The 20667-nt window shown below is 42.6% G+C and overlaps 1 protein-coding gene across 1 annotated transcript; it reads right to left on the bottom strand.

Moving 5' to 3' along the window:
- Window positions 1–260: 260 nt before the first annotated feature.
- On the bottom strand, window positions 261–20407 carry LOC136645079 (interleukin-1 receptor-like 2). Its single transcript, XM_066621328.1, has 10 exons — window positions 20344–20407; window positions 15951–16197; window positions 13761–13941; window positions 11268–11421; window positions 8385–8450; window positions 6885–7008; window positions 5055–5191; window positions 3280–3423; window positions 1999–2148; window positions 261–699 (listed from the first exon to the last, which is right to left on the bottom strand). Exons 1-10 carry the CDS (start codon window positions 20405–20407, stop codon window positions 308–310), a joined length of 1659 nt encoding a protein of 552 aa, XP_066477425.1. The 3' UTR covers window positions 261–307.
- Window positions 20408–20667: the final 260 nt, after the last annotated feature.

Here is a 20667-nt window from a genome sequence, read left to right as displayed (position 1 = left end):
GGAGCCAGTGTGTACTTTTTCTCTTACCAAGAAAGAGAAACCACACCCAAAAAATACTGTTAGGATATTTTTACCAAAAAAGTGCTTTTTTCAATCCATTATTGTTCCATTTGAAATACTTTATGGTTTTACAGTACGCAACAATGGTTTAACTAGCAAACTAAAACATAATGATAATAAGCTCCAACCTGAAAAATGCTATAAGCATAGTTATCCATTTAGCACGCTCAAAGGTGTGCAGCAACAGTATCCATCAAAAGAGCCTTTCAAAGCAAGTGTGGGAAGAGTTATTAAAATGATACAAGGGTCATGTTTCTATTGCTGGACTGGAGTTGAGAGATGTTGGCACCAGAAGTAAATCTGGGGACCTCGGATGAGCTGGTGGCATTTTATACCTGATCTTTTTCCAGAACTTGGTGTTAGCAGAATAAGAGCATCTTTCTGTGAGGTCGCCTTTCCAACAGACAACTCCATGTTTTTGCTTGATGTATTTAATAGATTCTGGCATGTCGCTGTAATCTTTTATTTTCTCCATTTCGATTAGGATTACTTTCATTCCATCATGTATAAGGGCACTGTATACAGCTATTTGCTGCTCAGGAGCATCTTCTATTAAACTGTAACTTGGGGATCCTGGTACTAAAATAATTATAAGTCTTCTGCTTTGTTTAATGGTTTCATCAATGAGGCTAACCACAGCTGTAAATCGCAAGAGATAAAAACATTTTAGACCCTGCAAATAAATCACCTGCTATTGAAGACATGCATGAGTTCTTAATGATTACATTCCAGAAATCTGAGCACTGTTCTTACAGACATTTGATACTTGCCCCTAGGAATTTACAATGCATATTTAGCCCTTTGCAGAGATAGCGAAAAACAGCTGATGCCACTCCTTAAAAAAGACAGAATTTAAGCCTTAAATATTTTTTTCCAGCCATCATTGCTCAAAACTTAACTTGCTTAATTAAAAAAATTAAGAATCAGGTATTCATTGTAATAGTGATTATGCTGCATTGTAATTCTATTGCATGCAACATTCTCATACTTTTGACAAGCTCACATACTTGGCCAAACAAGATATGCTCCAATTATAAAACTACCTTTTTCCCCTCATATAACATAAATTACATTGTATGTATATGCAAAAGCTAATTGGGTGGCAATGTGGTACTCCAGCTTTATGTCATAAATTTCCAGAATTCTTAGCACCAAACTAGACATAATGGGGTTGCCTCATTTGTTTATTCACATGCATTTAGTATACTGTGAACAAAGTAGGAGGAATCCAATTTTGACAACAAAAAGTACAGGGCTTCCCCAGGCCCAACAATGCATTATAAGGCATTAAAAAGTCACTTTTGCTTTTTCCGTGAAGCCCAAAGTCACATGTTTTCAGCTTCTGAGATCAGTCAGAGCTCAGCAGAGCTCTGTCCCCAGCCTATGCTGAACTCAGACTCCCACCCAGAGGCAAGTTCTGGAACCGCGAGGATGGGCATTCGCTCATATCTGTGGTTTCAGCTATTCACAGAGGCTTCCAGAACTCAGTCTGGGGATGGACGTCCCTGGCCTCTGCTGAGCTCACTCTCCTCCAGGAGAGGGGGAAAGCCACCTGGAACCTCAGAGACAAGCATTCACCTGTATCCGTTGTTTCAGCATCTGTGGTGGCTTCCAGAACAGAACCATCACAGATAAGAGGTGCTTGTATATGTGGTAGAGGAAGTTGGATCATCCTGACGCCTGTTTACATGTATGCACAAAAGTGTGCACCTACCTTATTTCACCATGCTCAATTCTTTCAGACAATTATTTCTCAAAACTGGCCCACTTTTGGAATCAAAGCCAGTCTGCGAAAAAGGTGCTTGTAGCAACTGAATGGGGTGGAGGGGAAAGTTCAGTCTTCCCCCACATATCTGCACCATTTGTAAAAATTAACCCTCCCCCTCCAATTTTATACATGACATGCAGATACAGCAGAAATGAATTTAAATTTTTTACCTTTTCCTGGTAAATCATCCCTGCCAAAGATGAATAGCTTATATCCACACTGCTTCTCCAAAACCTCAGGAAGCACACTTAGGACAAAGGAATTTGGGGCGCAGTTTTTGGGATACAATACATATGCATCATAGATCTTCCCATCTGAAACTAAACATGACCAACTTAGATGTTTTGCATGGCTAAACAAGTGTCACATTTTAAATGGGTAATATGGTATAGCTTGCACCTTTTAACTACCTATGACCGGCAGGTGGATCCACATATATTGCAGATTTATGGTCATCCTGATCTAAGGCTAGTCCATACAATTGCTTGGTTGCAGCCATGTTATGTTTGCTTCCCCCACTACTCTAGTAATGTTCAAGCAAGAGACTTCATGGACACTAGCAACATGGTTACTTCCAAAGCCAACAGGGCTATTTACCAGAAGAGGAAAAACAAATAGATATGGGGGATAACCACATAATTGAACCTAATAGATGACATGGTGGAGCCAACAAGTACAGGAGCAGAAAGGAAGGCATTTGCCAGCAAGCTCTAACCATACAAGTTCTTCAAATAAAATACTATATTTAATTATAATACTGATAAAAATAATATCTCTGCAGTTAACAACTGCCTTGTCACCCTGTCACTGGCAGAAGGTAATGCTTTTGCAAGTCCATCACTACATCAAGTGCCTGTTGATTTGCTGTGGCATGCATTTGTTTTCATCCCCCAGATACAGACCGGGCTGTATTATTCATTATAAGGCTGATTAGGCTGAAGCTTAGGGGCCCCACAGAGAATAGGGACCCATCGTTGTTTTTTTTTGTTGAGGCACTGTTCCCTGTACCCTAGTGCTCCAATGGTTAAAGGCACTTTGCACTCTGAGACATAACAATACGTGTACATATATAATATTATAGTATTGAGCAATTATACCCCCACAATGTGTTTTCTTGAAGAGTTCTGTTAGCGCAATAAAAATATTTTAAAAATGTGAATAGAATTCATCAGGAGACCCTCAAAAAGGATATAGGGCTATGTACTGCAGTCTAGTACCTACCGTACAAGGGTCAGACTGTCAGTTGTAATGGGGTGAAAGACTGAAGTGCTGAACGGGACCCAAAATACCTGAAAGCGTAAAGGCCCCTGCCCAAAATTGCATATTCACAATAGGAATCATATGTGTACACCTGTGGGCTGGGCAGAAATGTGTTAATACAGCCCCAGATACATTTGTCATCACATTTGTTTCCTCATTTCCCACACTTTATGACATAACATGGCATTTACCTTTTTTGTGAAGGAAAGGATGGCATGATTTACGATACCACAGTACAATTTCAATCTTGAACAACATATAGATTAATACAGGGACAATGATTATGACTGTGAATGCGGCAAGTCCTCCAAGCAAGTGTGTTATGACAGGTATAGCTGCACCAAAACAGAAAAGATGACCACACATGGAGTCACTCAGATACAACTGAATCAGACAAAACTATATAGGACTCCATTACAGTAGGGGTTATTATCTGGAAGCTCCTGGATCAAGTTTGCCTCTCCCATTGGCCCTCCAGTTGCAAAAAAATAAAAATAAAAGAAGTATACAGAATCACGGGTTAAAAGCCATGATGTGTATGTGCAACCTCCTGATTTTAGAAGTGGGTTCCCTCAGAATGCCAGGATGCAGGTCTCTTGTTGTCCTGTGTGCTCTGTGAAGCATTTGGTGGGCCACTGTGAGATACAGGAATTTGGACTAGATGGGCCTATGTCCTGATCCAGTGGGGCTGTTCTTACATTCATAGGCTATACTATAATCTAAGAAACTTTTTTTCCTTCTATGGAGCAGTCCCTTCTGCACTATGAAAAGGCATTCCAGTTTTTTTTTAATGCAGATTATAGTGAAGCACAGAGGCCTGCTCTTCAGAAAAAAGTCTTGCCTCTGGGGGCCTTACCATTTTGCTAGCATGCTTTTGAGAGAGAACAGCCCATGGCATAAATCTGGAGCAAGCCATTTGAAATTCACATTGGCTAACTTAACACACATGTTGTTGTTTAAGAGTGCAATTTCAACAGTCCCATTTGAACAAAGACTTGTTTACTCTTAAATTCAAATGGAGTGTTCACACCCCCAAAATTCAGATGAAGTCTTCCCAGCTCCAAATCTTGCTGGAACAGGATATTTAGTGTCTTGGGGTCATAGCTACTGCTGGAGTTTGGGGAAAACCACTTTTGTAAAACAAAGAAAGATTACCTCCAATGGTCCTCACCAGCCCCATGATTCAGGTCCAACTTAGAAACCAGCCAACAGCCCTTACTACACCCTTAGCTTGGTAGGAAAACAAAGGCAGAACCCAGCAGAGGTCCCTACCAGCAAGAGCGACTTCTCTGATTGAGTTACCCCACCTATAAATCCATTAGGGACTACTTTAAGAATCCTACCTTTAGAACCTTGTGTTCTTCAACTGTCATTTGTGCCATCCTTCCTTGTTGTTAACCCTCTGGTACCTCCATTCCACCCTTCATCTGAGACCTAGCCAACCACCCAACTATCCTAACCAAGTTTCCAGCAGTGACATAAGAGCAATGCAACTCCGAGGTAAGGGAACAAACATTGACTTACCTTGAGGAGGTCTCCATGACTGCCCCCCAACTGCAGGATGCAGCACACGTCCCATTGGCACAGCTATGCCACTGCTGGAAAGTGGTTTAGGATTGCGCCCCTGTTGTCTCAGTTTGAATTCCCCCTTTTTTTAATTTCTGAGCACTACAATCAACTTTTTGTTGACATCTTTACCCTTGTCACTGTTTTTCCTCTACAGCTGAATCATACAATCATGCCACTGGTCATGACACTGAATCCCTAAACACAACAGGTTTCCCCCATGTGCTCATGTTACCTGTATTTTTAAAAGCACTTGCTGGTAACACAACCCCACATTAGTAAATGCATTTTTCTGACTTCTGAAATCCTATCTTAGCTCCTTTGCAAGCCTATATCTTTTCCTTAATCATTTGTATTCTTCACTATCATCATTCTTCCTAATAAAAATTAGATGACGTACGTGGGCGTTGTATGGAGATGTATGCTGCAACGCTACCAGCATGGCAAAGAAACAACTGGCCATAATCTTCACTTTTCAATGGAGTAATGTTCAGAGGCACTGTGGAGAACTTATTTTCTTCATCCGAACAATCTTTTCTGTTCAAAATGTAGTAAAGAACACACTGAAGATCTCTACTAAGGAGTCATTGTGACAGGATAAAAACAATTGATTTGGACATGGGAAGGGGAATCTAGGCAGAAAAATGTCAGTCCAGTCATAAACTAGTTGCTAGGTGAACGAAACCATGTCATCCACCTCAGTGGTGTAGCTAGGGGGGGTACAAAGCACTAAGTTTTGCAGGGATCCTCACTGCAGCATGTAAGCAGCCCCTCCCCCTCTACTTTGAAGCCAGGTGTTTGCCTTAATTTTGCTCCCACTGCCCGGAATGGCTCCGAAGGGAAGGGAGAGGGGTGCTTGCAGACTGTGGTGAGGCTCCCTGCAAAACCTAGTGCTTTGCACCCCCTCTAGCTACAACACTGATCCACTTTCTCAGAGCCGATTCACACATGGAGGAAATGGCATGGTTCAGTTCTTTCATGTAATTGCACCATCTCTGATTTTTATAAGTGGGTGCTTTCAAAGAAGCAACTTCCAATGTGAATTCTGCAGAAGATGCAGTTGCATGACAGAACTGTACTGAGTCAGTACATGTCCAGATTCAAAGGGAGTAGAAAATATTCGTTTCCCAGTGGATCATGGATGCTATCTAGGAAATATCTACAACAGTTGCAGGAGGAGGGAAGACTCACAGCAGCCACAGTTAGAACCTTGGATCCTAGGAAGAACCCAAGAACCCAGGAGGCACAACCTAGATTAAATACATCTGCATTCTCTACAACCAAAGGGTTAAAATGAGCAGTGAGCTACTTTAAAATGAATGGTAGGCCAGTACAAGCCTACAGTTCCTGTTTATGTTGCTACTGCCCAATCTTGGCTCTGGATTACATGGTGTGAAGATTTTACATAATTGAGTTCTCTTTGTTGTCCTTCAAAACACACTTCTGTCACATTTTCTACAACTACAATGAAGTTTAAGATATAAGATCTGTTGAGATATCAGTTTAATGGTTGTCAGGTTTTGATTAAAAAACTGGAAGAAAATAAGATGCCTTGCCACCTTCTATAGCAGTATTTTTCAAAAATTTCTACCACCAAGAAACATTTGCTTTATAATTTGCCCAGAGAGGAATCCCTGAATATCTGCCACTGAAACCCTGTATGTTGCAAAGGTTTCTGGGGAATGGTGTAAGAAACTTACAGTGCAATCCTAAGTGTGACTACTCAGAAGTAAATCCCATTGTATTCAGCGAGGTTTACTCCCAGGAAAATGTTAACAGGATTGAAGCCTCAAATAACATAGGGTACTGGCCAGACTGTTGGACAACCTCTTTGATTTTTGAAAATTGAAAGCAACCATTCCTTCCCAGCAACCACATGGTGCCAGAAGCATGCAATAAATGGCTGGCAAACTATCTTTCAAGGAAGCTTTGCCTGCCATGATTGATCTTTGCATAATCTCCCTAATGTGCTTCTAAAGACTTTCAGGATTTCCTGACATGAAGAGCTATGCAGAGGTTATATAAAGATGCAAGAATGTTAAACATTGTTCTTTAGTAAACAATAGCTCAGGCTAGCCAATATATTCATTTTCTATTAGGAAGTACCAGAATTTATTTGATACAGATTACCTAGCTTTATCTTTATAAATTCGTATTCATTGCATTAAAACAAAGAACTGTCAAGCCCAATCCTTGCTTGATTTATTTACATATGAAAATGAATACTTACTGATATCCTTCATGAATTCTACTGTTAAACAGAAAGTTAACTGGAGTATTATTGAGTTTCCAAGTTATAGCAAGGAGACTCTCTTTGGAACTTGATACATTGCACTCTACAAACACACTGGATCCTGAAAAATTGGTATCAGAAAACAGCCATCAGAAGCCTTTAGCAATTTCTAGTCATACAATGGAATAAATATCTCTATACCGTATCTCACCTGATTTTTCTCCAAGTTAAAACAAAAACAGCAAACTTAGGACCAAATTGCACACAACTTTCAATCCATGCAGCTCCATTTGGGGGGGGGGGGGTTTCTGTTAATGTACGTACTCTGAGAGATCTCTATCAGGATCATAGTGCCATAAAAGACTCCTCCATGTACACTGTGATCCTGGTCTGAATTGACTCCTTGCAGCAGATATGGTTGTTTTTTGTTTTGTTTTTGTTAAGGAAGGCAGAGCTACAATGATGTATTTAACATCACATGCACCCAATGCAATCCTAACTTAAACATACAATTTCTCTGCTAGGTGGTGAGTAACAGTAGGTTTGCACAACAAAAGGCCATACAGTGAGCTGAACAGCTGAGTGAAAATTTGAACCCATGTGCCTCTAGTAGAAGTCCAACTTTGTAACTATTATACCACAATGGTTTTCAGAAGCAGAAATGATTGTGTTTGCGGACAAAGAAACACTGAATGTATCAATAAGCAATAAGGACAAATTGGATTGGATGTATCAATAGGACAAATTAGACTGGATGTATCAATAAGCAATAAGTACAAAGCAACACTGGCTGTATCAAACTGCTGTGTACATGGTTTAATCATTTTCTTGTGAAGTCACTCGCCGTTAGAGAGAACTGTCACATCTGGCAATTTTTCATAGAGATTCATGCCAATTACACAATTTTGAAACTGGTGTAAATTTTAGTGAGTGCATAAACATCAAGAAGTAAAGGCAATAGTGAGGAATCCTGATACAGTGCCATTGACTCATGGACATAATGCGATCAGTTGCAGCTCCTAAATGAAACAAGGTAACTATACAGCCTTCACCTCAAGAGCCCATCTTAGATGCCTTGCCATATTAAAAACAGAAGAACGGCAACAATTTGATAACATCTGGATTCTTTTAAAAAGGGAGTTGATGCCAATTCCAGAGAAAAGGACTTCAGTGAAAGTAACAATTCATCCCACAAATACTCAGAATGGAACTGATTAAAGGCCCAATCCTATCCAATTTTCCGGTACCAGTGCAGCCGCGCCAATGGGGCACGCACTGCATTCTGTGGTGGGGAGGCAGCCATAGAGACCTCCTCAAGGTATGGGAACATTTGTCTCTTTACCTCGGGGCTGCACTGCAGCTGCAGCAGTGCTAGAAAGTTGGAGAGGATTGGGCCCTAAATCCATTAGACAAAATTCAAATTTACTTACAGTTTAAGAGATGTGATTTTGTTTTACCAGTCTTCTCTCAAAAATATGGAAATACAAAAAGACTTACCAAGTTCAGCTTCAATGGTATTGTTTCTTGGGTATAGAATCTCAGCTGTCTTCCTCACTGGGACTTCTAGTAGGAAAGCAAGCCAGATATATTTTTAAGAGAAAACATATGTACATGAATGCAGGGACCACCGGGTGAGGGGGAAGCAGCCTACCACAATCTTTTAAATAATTTATGATAGCATCTAGTAGTACTGATACGTAGCAATATATATGGTTCCGAGTGATCCGAGTATGTCACATATATTATTTCAATAATTCTTATATCTCCTTTGTAAGGAAAATCAGTATTGTTATTCCCATACTACAGACAGGGATTGAAGCTAAGAGATGGCGGGTTGCCTAAGGCCACCTACTAAATTTGCAGCAGAGTCAACAATCCAACTAATTTTGAACAGTACTGGAGCCCTCTTCAGTCATTCCCACTCTGATGTGCCAATGATGTGCCACTGAACCCTGCCCTTTTCCATCAATAACCAATTAACACAGGGAGAGATTTTCTCCCTGTGACGAGAAGGGAGATTCACAGGGAGATGACTGGTTGGAACCCCCTTGACTGGATGGGACTCTGTATTGGAATTGCGGAAGATATTACCGAGGAGATAGGGTGTGGTGTCCACAGTGCCCCTTGCTCTGAGTAAATGCAGGATTAAAGCCCAGGTGGAAGCTGGAGGTGTGCTGCACAGCTGCAGCCACTAGAGCATAAGGAGATCCCTCAGGTATATAGGGAGCACCTGAGGCAGAAAGGGTTTGGTGGGTGATAGAAGGAGTGCAGGTTGGAGAGGAGACTAACTTGGCTTATTGAATTGGGAATCAGACTGTGGATTGTGACTGGACTTTGATTTGGATACCCTGATGGATTGGACTGACCTACCTGGAACCTGACTTTGGACTGTAACTTGGCTTATTGACAACTCTGAGTGATTGGACTGGTTTACAAGGCCCAGTGGATTGGGATTTGGCAAAAGAGACTCCCTGGATTGTTTCAAGGGAGGGCAGGGAGAACAAGCTGACCCAATGGTGGGTGGAGGCCCTCTGCACACTTATCCCCATGGAGCCTTTCATGTGTTTCCTCCCCACAGAAGAATGTCTGAAGTGGGCTCGACTCTTAGCCACTGCAGTTCTGCTGCTCTGAACAACTTGCCTTCAAACAGGTATGTACAGAATGTTCAGCTACAGGCAGCTCTGAGTCTCAGTGGACTAAGCTCTGTAGAGTTCTTGCATTTGCCCACAAAGCAACTCACAAAGTAAACAGCACTCACAACTTGTTTGAACTGAAAAAAATGTAAGAATGAAAAAAAACAAGAGACAGGAAGCATGAAGACATGCATAAGTAATTAAGAAAAAAAATTCAATTGGCATGCTTTCTAAATCTATACGATAAACCATTCCAAAAGCTGAGGCAGGTTCTCCCATTTGAGCTAGACTATGTGGAGTACGGCCAATTTGCAAGATGTGTTATTTACATACATAACTAAACATGTATACAGGATTACCAAAGATCTATCTGCTGGTAATACCATTCCAGCATTAACATTTACCCATTGTGAAAAGCTACCTATCCAACTTGACTTTCTGGGCCTTTACAAAGGAGAGAGGATCCCAGGCCTTACACTGTGGCCTAGAAGTCCCACAGACAAAGATTCACCCTGGACTGTAGGCCAGGGTTGGGATCCACACTTAGGAAGACGTTCGGGGAAGCTTCCGAATTCTCTCTCCATTCCAAATGGCTACTGCGGGATGTCCAAGAGGAGTATATAGCCTGAAAAGGCTGCTGTGAGAGGAAAGAAGGGGGAAACCAGCAACAGAGTGGAAGTTGGATTGAATGAACCTTGGAGTGTTTTTTAGATTTTCCCTAGAGATTATCTAGGCCCAGGACTTTCAAACCCCCCCCCCCATCACGTTTTCACTCATCACTTTCTATTGATACAACTTATGTGAGAACCACGGCAGGATGCAGGTCTCTTGTTATCTGATGTGCTCCCTGGGGCATTTGGTGGGCCGCTGTGAGATACAGGAAGCTGGACTAGATGGGCCTATGGCCTGATTCAGTGGGGCTGTTCTTATGTTCCTATACCCATTTCTCCCCCCCCCTTTCCACCCAGTACACCCTCAGCTCCCCCCTCCCTGCCCTCACCGCTGATTAACCATCAGCAGTGGTCACTCTGGACCCCAGTGAAACATGTGATGCCTCCGCAGTCTTTCCAATGGCAGGACAGAAGTGCGTGTTTCCACATGCATCCATAAGGCCATCTGTGACAGCCATAAGGCAAACCCTGTCCCTGGAATGCTAGTTCCAGCTGTGGGGAGGGTGTATAGGATTGGGCCATAAATATACTAGTACCTCTGATTGAAAAGCACTGATTTAGCCTGACCCTAACAATTTTGTCTGGACAGCAGAATGAGAACTCAAAAATGATTATCAAAAAGGAGGGAATCCACTCCATGTATAGCAATCACAGAATTGAAACATATCTAGTATGTGTCTGTAATTCACCACCTATCTCTGACTATTTACACTGGGAGACTCCCACTTCAAAGGGAATGCATAGTCATGGTTTATTTCACACTTAAGGAAATTTCAGAAGCCACAGTAAGAATGGTAAGCAGATTTCTTGGAGACAGACTTGAAGAGAAACACTGATCAGGTTTAATCATCTGATGTTAAAATGGTTCTTTATCACTTTCTAGTCTTTCTGCCTTGCATTAGTAACATACAAAGGGTCACACTGAAGACAGTATAAAAGTATGATGAGCTTCAGTTTGTGGAAAAATATGCTTCATGCATCTGGAAGATGAATGAAGTCAAAGGATATCCCCACCTAGCAGAAGTGGGTACAGAATACTGCTTTACCAGAGAATTCAAACACACAAAAATACTTACTTATAGTAGTTACAGAAATGCTTCTTGAAACGTTATATTTAATGCCCGCATAAATGAATGTTGCTTTGCATTGGTAGTTTCCAGTATCCTTTTGAGTCACATTTTGGATTATGTAATCAGATATAATTCCTTCTCTGTGCAGTGGCTCACATCCCTAAATGCAACCAAGGCAGTAGTTTTTTTTAATTACATGGCTCACAATACACTCCATCAAGCCAGAACATTATTGTAAACTTCTGCTTATGCTAGATAATCCTAGTAAACATTCACCACAGAATGCCACTAAAGCAGGGGTGCTCACACTTTTTTGGCTCGAGAGCTACTTTGAAACCCAGCAAGGCCCGGAGATCTACCAGAGTTTTTTTTACAATGTTCGCGCCATCATAACATATAACATTTATGTGTACAATGTATGTTGGTGTACCTTGAGCCCCACTGAGTATAATAGGACTTACTCCTGAGTAGACATGCCTAGGATTAGGCTGTGAGGCTGCAATCCTAGCCACACTTACCTGGGAGTAAGCCCCATTGAGTACAATGGGCCTTACTCCCGGCGTTTCCTCCCAGAGGCACCTGAAAGGGGGGGGGTCGGCGCTCCGCGATCTACTCATTTTGCCTTGCGATCCACCTATTGAGCACCCCTGCACTAAAGTATCCTCTTTATTTGATACTTTTAAGCCTGACTGGCCCCTTAAGACGAAAGATATGCCAACTCACAGCCTTCCCCATTTCCCCAGTCACATTTCCTTGCAGCTCAATCCACCACAACCCCCTGTGCGGCAATGCAGTAGCACAAATGAAGCACATGCTGCATCCCACAGGGGAGGATCAACCTCCAGGAGCCTCCTGGGGGTAAGGGAATATTTGTCCCCTTACCCTGAGGTAAGCCCATGCCAGCCCTTTGGGCCTACCTGATCCTTTGCCAGCAGTATCACTGGTGCAAGTCCACATGGACCCAGGTCACAGGGTTCAAAGTCATAAAGGGAGTTAGGTTTTGTCATGCATCACTTCCACCAAAACCACCACCATCCTGGTCCCAATCTTCCCTTCTCCTCACCCCATTGTCATCCTGTCCCACTCACCCTCATTTCCTTCCCACCCCCTGTGTACCCTTGCCAGGTGTTCATGACCCGCTGGCACACGGAACTGACCACTCGCTCCAGCATGTTACATTCTGGAACAGCTGGAAAGTGCCTTACACCACCAGAACACTTGTTCCAGCACAAAGAGCAGCACACCATACTGAGTTTTAAAAATATGTTCTATGACTTTTATTTGTAAGTAACCTGACTCTATTCCATGAAGAAGAAAAAATTGTATTTGTTTTGAATAAAGAAGCACCATTGTGTTTTATTAGCTTGTTTTCTCATGTGTGCGCATGTGTGTTCGTACAGAAAATATTTGATCTACATGGGTATGTCTTTCATGCTTTATTTTGCAAAAACAGCTATGTGGAACCTTTTATTGATCCGTTTTGCATCCCCATTCCTTTAATGTGTTCTGGATAGTATAAGAGGTTATCTCATTTTATCTTCACAATACTTTTACTTAGAGGAGGCCAAGAGATTGACTGGCTCAAGGTTACTGAAAGTTCTTCACAATAGATTTGAACCCAGATTACCCCACATCCCGACATCCGCTATACCCCACAGGTTTATACTCCACATCCACTATACTACGCTAGCTCTCCAGTGTCACAAACTGCTATAACAGTGTTAGAAGACAGATTTCATGTTTGAAGCTATAGGCATTCTCTCATCTTGCATACTAGGTAATTTTAAAATTATGTACCTAGTTAATCAAACAACCTCATAAGAAAATATGTTTAATCAAAATACTTTGACTTAAGAGAATTGCATAGTTTGAAGTATAGCTTATTGAAAAATAAGGATAGGTTTTCTGTTGTTGGTTAAAGTTGAGAATTTTTTTTTTTCCATTTTCCAACTTAGAGAAATGTGTCTCCTTTAACTGGGTAAAGAGGAAGGGTTGGCTTAGGGTTTCAGTGTTCAGTGTTCCCTCATCAAAAAGCAAACAGAGGGCTTCCTCAAACCTGGGTGAAAGGTCAGTCCAAGGCCCAAGCATAATAGCATGGCAAAAATATAATACCAATCACTGGCACACTGGAAAAAACAATTGCTGTTGCACTGATCTAAAGCAGCACCCTTGCACGTGGTCAAACAATTACTTAAACCTCACCTATGCCCGCCAGTTGTTCCCTACTAACATGCTTAACAGGGATTTGCAGGGGCAAATCAAGGAGAAAGGAAGGGGTTAAGCACCATCGTCCTGCCTGGTGATATTCACCAGCCAATGACCCTTTTGTTCTTTGTACTAGTGTTTGAGGGAAACTTAGTACTGAAACTGAGGTTTCCTTCATGATGCCTGGATCCTCCCCAACATGAATTAAAATGTTAAAACATATTCAAATGCTCATGAAACTAAGATAAGCTAGGGATAAATGTCACAGAAGAAGGAATTCTGCTAGATCTATACCTTAAACCAATGAATGAGCAAATCTCTGAAATAGTTCATGTCAGGACACACGATATTGGCCACTGATGAAAGTGGTATCACTTGGAAGTAGCAGAGTTCCTTATCAAAGCAGAGGTCAGCACTTGTATTTAAAACGGATATTCTCACAACACTCTTGTAACATCTTGTTGGATGCCTATAACTAAACATAAAAAGCAGCTGTGTTAAAATTATTTCAGATTTTCCTACAATTTTATACTGATACTTCCAGACCAAGTTTATATACCCTAGACGCAAGCCCCAACCATGTCTTTGGGCTCCAGTGTGAGAAATGTTTTCAGAAATACAAACATCTCCTAATTATTTCTATTGCTCTTTTCTTTTAGATAATTCTAAAGAGATTATTTGAAAGTGCAGCTGGAAATATGGCCCCCTTCACTTTGGACAATGAAGAAGCTGTGACAGGAACGGTTCTATCACCAAATAAACCTATGGCCAATCCTTTAATGCTGCAGTTCTATATACACTTGCTTGGGGGTAAATTCATTGTATGTAATGGGCCTCACTTTTGAGGAGGCACACATTGGATTTTACTGCTATTCCCTTCATAAGCAAAATACATAAATTTATCAAAATTGAAAAAGATGTCCATAAAGGAATTATATTTACATGTGTACACTAAAAATTATGATGTCAATTTCAGCGGCAACTCTAATGAATGGTATTACAAACTTAATAATTCTGTGCCTGATAGATGAATGATACAGATTGTTGATGCAACATCTGAACTCTGTTATTTAATCTCCCATTTTTCAAGTTTGGGGTACGTTTTCACTTATAGCCCAAGCATAAGCATATAGCCTCACTATTAGTGATGATGCAGCCACACATATCCACATTGCATCCAATGGTTGAGGATTAAGCAGGCAGCCTGGGAGAGGCAAGGAAGTACAGTTTCCCCTTATACCTCTGTAGGCCTCCTAGTTTATAGGTCTCTTCAGATTTATCCCAGCTATATAGATGGGGTATGTACAAGGAGCAAAAAGGGAGGGATGGGTTCAAAAAGAGGAGATAGAATCCTGGCATACGCTGATATTGCCAGGATCCATCACTTCCATCCCTGAAAATGCCCCCTGCCTTCCCTCCTCCCTGCCCTGAAACTCTTGTGATCCTCCTTCCCAGTCCTGCTACCAACTTACTGAGAGCAGCGGAGTCTCCAGGAGCTACTTTTTGCATGCCACACCTCTGCTCATTTGCAGCAGTGGCCCAGAAGCTCACAATGGCAGCCTAGCTTTTGCACAGCTGCAATTGGCCTTGAACTACTGGAACACAAGGCTCCAAGGGGGCAGTCCAAGGCCCCCAGACAGACTGGGCCATTAATGTCTCAGGTGTCCTCTTCAAAATTTCTGAGTTCCCTTATCTCAGAGCTGCATTGCCCTGATGTCAGTGCTGGAAAGTGGGTTAGGAATGCACCCTTATTCGTTCTCACTAAATTCACATGGATCAACTGTTGGGCCTTTAATATTTGAAAAACAGGTTTCTGATTTCTGGAATCACCATACTCAAAAGGTAATTGAGATGCCTTTAATCAAAGGTAGATGGCACAGCATTGTGATTATCTGCAACGCTTAAGGCATAATATCAGCCAGGAAAGCCTTGGATGGTACAGATGTCAGAATGATTACTATTTGGACATTGTTGAGGGCTGGGCTTTTGATTTCATTCACGTTTCATGAATCATCTTGCATGCCTCATCATGGCGGGAAAGGTGGGCAAAAAATAAATAGAAATCAAGCAACCAGGAGACACCATCCCTACACTGCTCTTGAAAATTTTGTGAGTTTTGTGTTTGATTGTTTCGAAAATATGCATTGCTGAAAGTCTCTTTGAGCTTTTCTAGTAATTGGAAAAGCAGGCTATAAATTTAAAAAATAAATAAATAAATATCACAGAATGACACAAGGGTTGCACAATTTGAAAGTCTTGCTTGTGTCCCTGAACAAGGGCTTTGTGGCCAGGGTGGAAGGACCAGGATATCTACTCAGATCACCATATTAGCAAGTTCTCTGTTAAATACATCCTGAAGCAGGAGATGAACCAAACATGCTTTTCTCTGATCTCAGATATCAAAAACCATTCAGATGTTCAATGGTAGAGCAAAAATTACTCCCCCCCCCCCCCAAAGCCATGCAGATAAGTGTAAATCCTGACCGTATGATACATTCGTAGAATCCAGTATCTTGGAATGTTGCGGGGAGAAACCAAAGCACATTTGCATTTTGGTGTATTCTTGAGTGCACATTTTTCGTAATAGGTGCTTCATTTCCACTTTTATACCAGGTCAAGCTGGAGTTTGTTTCTTCAAGGTGCAGTATTTCACGCAAAGTACAAGGGAATGCTAGAGGTTGTCCCACTCTAACAAGCTTTTGTACATTATCATCCTGATCAATACACTCCTCTGAATGAAAAGAGAAACAGTGAGAAGTCCTGTGTGTTTGAATCTTTAATACACTGGGAGAAGAAAATGATTCCAGTTAACCAGTGTCTCTGTAAGAGACAATTCAATCTCCACACAGGCTATTTGGCAGTAAGCATCTTTTCAATTGCCCAAGTACCCAGAGCCTTCTCATGTGTCAGTTCTCACCCATTTCATTCTAAACCCATATCCACAGACACACTTGAGTTGTAAAGACTACTAGCTCCCCTTCTAGTCTCTTATGTTTCTCATCCACCCACTTCCCCCAAATGAACTGATGGTGTAGTGCTTTAGGAATTGGACTTAGACCTGGAAGATCCAGGTTCAAATCCCCATTCATGGGTGGTCTTGGGTCAATCACTATCTCTTAGCCTCGCGTTCCTCACAGGGTTGTTGTGAGAACAAGAGCCATGTACACTAGTATAAAAATGTGAAAAAATAAAATATATATTTGGAAGCATGTAGTTCCCACTGTTCTATAAAGGGATTCTAAGTGGAGAAAGATTTGTGAAACCTGCAGGCCATTTTCCTAAAGAGTACAAAAAGCTAATTCTTCTGCAGCATGCTTACCATATGTTAGCACAACTTATCTTCAGTATGAATAATCTTGGCTCATTACCTCCAAAATTTCAACAAGCTTCAGAATCTCAGGATTTACACCAAAATCATCAGTCAGGGACCTGTTTTTAAAACCCACTTCTTCTCTTCTGAGGTTTTAGCACTTATTATTACCATCATGGTTCCAGACCTCTCTCCACCCATCAGTCAGGTGCTTGCAGGGTTGAGACTTACTTCATTGTTATTGGACATTCAGTGTTGACTATATGGTGCATTATGTCGAGGTGTTTTATTTTTCTAAGTTGCAATATGTGAAGGTAAAACTCACCCTTGCACAATTTTGATTATATACAGTAGTATCTACATCACTTGCTTTTCCCACAATATGTCCCAGGACCCTGCACATGCCTGATCTTATCTGATCATGGAAGCTAAGCAGGGTCAGGCCTGGTTAGTACTTGGATGGGAGACTGCCTGGGAATACTGGGTGCTGTAGGCTTCTACCATAGTCTTTCGAGACTGAATGTTGCCAACCATACTGAAAGCACCTAGCGCAGCTTGCCCTACATCCAGAGTCCACTGCAATTTTTCACTGGAGTATGCGGAGCCCTATGGTGGCAGTACAGGGGCAGTTGTGGCTACCCTGATCGCTTGGCAATGACATTATCATCATCGCCAAGCCCTGGAGGGCTGAGATAGAAGCCTGACTCCAATTAAACTTTGATTAGAGCTGCACAGTCGTGCAACCATGCAGCTTACAGGGAAGGCTGCCCGGATGGGGTCCACCCACCATCGACCCACCATCCATGACACCATCTACACCTGGGATTGTGTTAGGAAAGTCAGTATCTCAGCAAAAGACATGACTGTCTTTTCCAAAATAACTGTCGTGTGTGTGGTCAGGCGTTGTAAGGAGCATGTGGCCCCTTCTACTATGCCACTTGAAAGAGCAAGAACACCTATTCACAAGAAGCTGCGCCAGGTTTTACCTGGAGATCTGGTACCTGACTGAGAAAGCAATTGGTTTGTGTCTCATGGCTCCTATTCACATTACAAATGTTTAAAGTGTTTCAAAGGAGCACATGAGGGATAATTTGCAGCTGAAAGTGCTGGCGCCTAGTTGTTGGGGGCCCTGCACTGGGCCCTTCAGGGCACATTGAACCCCAGTGTCCCCCAACTTACTAATGGTGGGGCAGATGGCTCCTCCCACCCTCACCATCAATTAAAGGAGGCAATTTTTAGCAGTAGCAACTTCTCCCTTCAGATTGCACAATGGGAACATCCCCTAGAGCAGGGGTGTCAAACATAAGGCCCGGGGGCCGAATGCAGCCCGCAGAAGCTTTTTATATGGCCCTCAGGCTTTCAGCTGCTGAGTAGTGCTGAGGTGTTACTGCTGAAAGGGCAGCCCACATGAAAATTGGGCTCTCCCATATCTTGAAATATGGTCAAGATTTGTATATTTTCTCTTTTGTTATTTGCAGCTAATGAGTTCCTAAGTGAGAAAAAAGTGTTTATTTTTGGTTATGACCTGTTTAATGACATCACTTCTTGCCTAATGACATCACTTCCGGCTCTCAGCAGGCATCATGAATGCTATGTGGCCCTCTGTATGAAATGAGTTTGACACCCCTGCCCTAGAGGCCTTCTAATGATGTAGGGGCCTCTGGGGGATCCTACCACTTATAGATTAGGGTGCAGAGTACAGCCACAGCACAAGTCTCTTGGCCAAATCATGCTACTGCTCCTGCCAATCGGGGGGGGGGGGTGTCCAGGAATTGGTCTGACCAGGTAGGCTCTTTGGTGGGCACAAGTCTTCAGTCAGTGTACAATCAGGCCAAACAAAAAAACAGAAGGAAGCTCACATTAACAAAAGGGCTTAGGATGGGAAGGAGAACAAATGGGATGCAGTCTAGCATAGAAATCATTATTCTCTTAGGACTGCACACACACTTTCCTGGGAGTAAGCCCCACTGCATAGAATGGGACGTCTATGCATCGGATTGCAGTGACACTATAGGAAACCTGCATGCTTTGAACTTGATCCTGGACTCTTCGCCAGACAGTACAGCAGTGTCAGCTGGTATTTACTCATGCGCTATGTGTGAAGTGAACATTATTATTTCAATTCTCTTGTTAGATCTCATTGCTGGATTGTTTCCAGGACTCCGTGCTTTATTTAACTATGCCGGACTGTAGACTTCCTGGGCTCTATCTTGTTGGAGTTGATGCAACTCCATCTACTGGCCAGAGGGGGCAGGATGCTGTCCAGAAGGGGTCAAGCTATGGCCCAGTGACTCTGACCTTTCTTCCTGTTCTCTCTGTGATCCTTGTGGGGTGTGGCCCTAACCCTTTATCCTTCCCTTCTCCTCTGAGCACTTCCTCTTGTCCTCTGACCACCGACCTGTTAAGATGTATACACCAGGGGTCTGATGCCCAGGCCATCTTGAGCACAAGGCATGCAGTGCAAGGCAGCTCCAGGGCCTTGCTATCTCTAAGTGTTAGCTGAATCTTTGATCCTAAGCAGATGCTGTAAATATACACTCAATAGAACTGTAAGTAAATAACTTCTTTTTTGCCACTTTAACAAGCCATTGTCTCTTTGTCTTTTTTATTGATTAGCAGCCAGCCGGGTTCCCTGGAGTGATACCCAAAGGGGGGGGGGTCTGCTGCTTAAGCTACTCTGCTTCCTCCCCCCCAAAGAGGAAACTATTTTTAATTTCCTCCAACACATCTAGTCCTCCTTCACCACTGCCTCTGTCACCAAGGGGTGATGTAAAGTCAGAGTCACATCTGTCTGCAATCTGATTCCTGGGCACCTTGGGAAGGGGTGTATCTGGCACAAGTACCCACTTTCCAAAGCATGGGGGCTTCACAAGGCTTTTGTTGGAGGCTCCAAAAGCTACAGCTGTTACTGATGAAAAGTCAGAGTTTATAACCTTCGCAGTAGCCAGGCAGCCCAATCCTGCTCTCCCGGCCTGCAGGGCCGCAGTGGCGCTGAAAATGGCTGCCGCTGCTTCCTGCACATGCCATAGGCAGCGCTGGTGGCTTCTTGGGAGAAGGGGACTTTTGTTCCCTTTCCCTGGGTAAGCCAAGTAGCCCCGCAATGGGTCTAATCAGTTCTACATCGACCCAAGGGTCAGCATAGAATTTTGAGTCTCTGTGTAGAATTTTGAGCCTGAAACAGAGGCTCAGGATCCCTCCAATGGTCCCACCCAGCACACCTCCTCCCCATCTTCTTCCTGCCTCCCCCTGCCCTGGAACGCCTCCTCCCCCCTTCCCCCATGCCCCCACCTACCTCTCCGCTGCCCAGCAGTTCACATGACCGCCGAGCACTGGGCCAGTACTGGCCAGCACTGGACTAGCACTGGTGCTAGGGCCCACAAACGTGCCTTATGGTGAACCGGCAGTGCACGCCGGCGGTGAGCTGGTGTGCACTGTATAGGACTGGGCCCTGAATGCCCTAGTTTGTTACATTCTTGCTTAGTATTCCTCTCTAGAAATTTCAGAAAAAAATATTTCCACATTGGCTATTATACTGCAGGTGGTATCTGTATGAGCTGTGTCACTTACCTGACTTGAGCAAATAGAAGAGTGATACCACGATAGTACAAGACATCCATAACGTGGCCTTCATGTTTTACTACACAAAAGGAAAAAGAGAAGGAGTAATGTCAACCCATTTTAACGTGATACAGCTCTTGTCATCAACAAAGCATTATTTGTTTTCTTGATTTTTTGTTCACTTTTTGAATAAGTACCAGAATTAGATAAGAGACTTCTTGGCACCTTATGTGCAATAGAAACTAGAAGGGCAATTCAGAGCTTTCGGTCTTTCCACAACTGTTTAAGAAGGGACAACGCCCTCCTACCTGAAATATTTCCCTGTTCATGGAT

This window comes from Tiliqua scincoides, chromosome 3 (genome assembly GCF_035046505.1).
Source record: "Tiliqua scincoides isolate rTilSci1 chromosome 3, rTilSci1.hap2, whole genome shotgun sequence".
Taxonomy (NCBI): Eukaryota; Metazoa; Chordata; class Lepidosauria; order Squamata; family Scincidae; genus Tiliqua; species Tiliqua scincoides.
The sequence above is the reverse complement of the archived record's forward strand: the minus strand, read 5'-3'. Positions and strand labels throughout refer to the sequence as shown.